The sequence below is a fragment of the Perkinsus marinus genome (assembly GCF_000006405.1).
Source record: "Perkinsus marinus ATCC 50983 genomic scaffold scf_1104296952826, whole genome shotgun sequence".
Lineage (NCBI taxonomy): Eukaryota > Perkinsozoa > Perkinsida > Perkinsidae > Perkinsus > Perkinsus marinus.
The window spans coordinates 1,815-3,952 of NW_003208751.1; the positions used below are offsets into that span (position 1 = coordinate 1,815).

The 2,138-nt window shown below is 46.2% G+C and overlaps 1 protein-coding gene across 1 annotated transcript; it reads left to right on the forward strand.

The window, feature by feature from the left end:
• Window positions 1–44: 44 nt before the first annotated feature.
• On the forward strand, window positions 45–624 carry Pmar_PMAR007177 (peptidyl-prolyl cis-trans isomerase A precursor, putative; the record flags this gene model as incomplete). Its single annotated transcript, XM_002776910.1, has 3 exons — window positions 45–96; window positions 273–470; window positions 524–624. The coding sequence occupies 3 exons, from the start codon at window positions 45–47 to the stop codon at window positions 622–624; spliced, it is 351 nt and encodes a 116-aa protein (XP_002776956.1).
• Between the last annotated feature and the right edge of the window lie 1,514 nt (window positions 625–2,138).

Below are 2,138 nucleotides of genomic sequence, written 5' to 3' on the forward strand. Positions count from 1 at the left end.
GCTTCTACAATGGTCTTCATTTCCATCGAGTCATCTCCGGCTTCATGATCCAGTTTGGCTGCCCCCACTCGAAGGACCCAAGGAGCTCCAGAGCTGGTAACATCTCGCTGCATTGTTAGTGTTGCGAATATAACCAGCTCTTTTCAGGCACTGGTGGCCCCAACGGTGGCACTAAGTTCAACGTTCCTGGCAAGGGAGAGATTACCAGAGATATGGGTGGCAACATCCCCGATGAGTTCAGAGAGCCTGGCTGTCCCCATCTGTCCAACGAGGTCCGACCATACCTAGATTCGCCGTGATAGATGATAACCGTGGTGTTCAGGTCGGAACCCTCTCTATGGCCAACACTGGCCGTCCCAACAGTGGTGGCAGTCAGTTCTTCATCAACGTAGCTCACAATGAGTTCCTCGATTTCTGGAGGAACGATTTGGCTCCCAGTCAGCATCCCGTATTCGGCAAGGTTGTTGACGGTAACATACTCGGTTTAGTGGATTTTACACAATGCTCATTCGTCGGTCCTCAGGTATGGATGTCGTGATGAATATTTCCAAGGCTCCCACTAACAGCAATGACAGTCCTAGGACTCCTATCATGGTCAACTCCATCACCGTACAGGGTGCCTAAATTTGACTACTAAGCTGGATTGTTGATGCTTGTGTGTTATCAATGCTTCCACTTTTACTCGAATATGATGATGTAGAGGTGGTGACAATGGTGGAGTGTCACCCCTACCGAGGTGAACTAGACTTTCCCAACCCAATCTAGTTTGGTTTTTACTTGCGTCTTGAGTTTGTTCATAGGGTATGGGGTCAAAGTTTGACCGTCAAACTGAAAAAAAGCTCGGTCATCCCGCGATAGTGGGAGGAGATTTCATCTAATATAGATATGAGGGAACTTTCTGTAGTCTGTGTGTTTGTCCTTGAGGACTTATTAACCAGTAATATAACCATTAACGACATGCTTCACGAGTGACCAACTTATAGGTCGGGATATTTTCGGAGGAAAGGTCAGATATTCCTTCCGTTCTTGTGCTCACGATTTGGTTGGGGATAAGACCTGCTGCATCATGGGTTGAGAGTATGTTAATAAAATTTCGGCCTGATCAATTAGAATGTATCGGTATCTGTGGCATATACGATTTGCTCTCGTTACCCGTAGCATACACATCACGGGGTTAAGCTGCCAGTCCCGAACCATTCGATCCAATGCGTGCTCTTAGAGTCTCAGTCTCGTCATCAGCGATGTGTTGTAGCAGCGTAGGTTGGTCGTATGCTCCATAGGAGGATAGGTGTAGCACAGTGTGGGAAAATGTGCACATGTGTGGCCGACGATATAACTTCATCGAGGTAAATTCGGGAAATTCTCTAATTTGTATAAACGCCTATAATAGGTGGGGAAACTCCTGACTCAGTCCTGAGATCAGTTGAGGAAAGCAAACTTATACTCCAACACCGGTGGAGCAGGTACGCAGTGATAACCATGACGAAACGATCCACGTCTTATTTTCTATGCCACCCCTTGTCCGTGTAACACAAAGGAACATCTTAATTACATCCTATGCGATCATCCGTTTGTATATCAACGCATGAGCGCTCGATGATACACAAGTCTGCCTTCAATGAATGCCCTTCATGTACTCTGTTTTGTGTAGTCTTCGAATGTGCGGGGACAGTGAATGTATACACAGTGATTAGCTCATGTGTGCATTGAAGAGCGTTACTATAATCCATTTAAGGACACATATCCGAACGACGACGTTCAGCGATTCTCGTAGTGGACGAAGTTGGGACATGTTTCCTGAACCCGTCCACAGTGGACGGTCCACTCACTAACTCGAGAATGCGTTTCCATACGGACCACACGTGATCACTATTGCTATGAAACATGAGAAATTTTTCCACGAAGTGTACATCTCTGCTATAAAGACTATTAAGGAGATAGTCTTTCAGCAAAAGTGGTCATCAGTATGAAAAGACTTCTCTTTAAAAAGTAACGATGCCGCTTGAATCGATCCCGCACAGAGTAGGTTCCAAGGAGAGGGTTTCCCATTCGTTCGAATTTCACGCGGAGCGCTGATTCATCGAAGACAGGACCTGGACGAGATCCATACTTGTTGTCAACGAGAAACACATTCAACG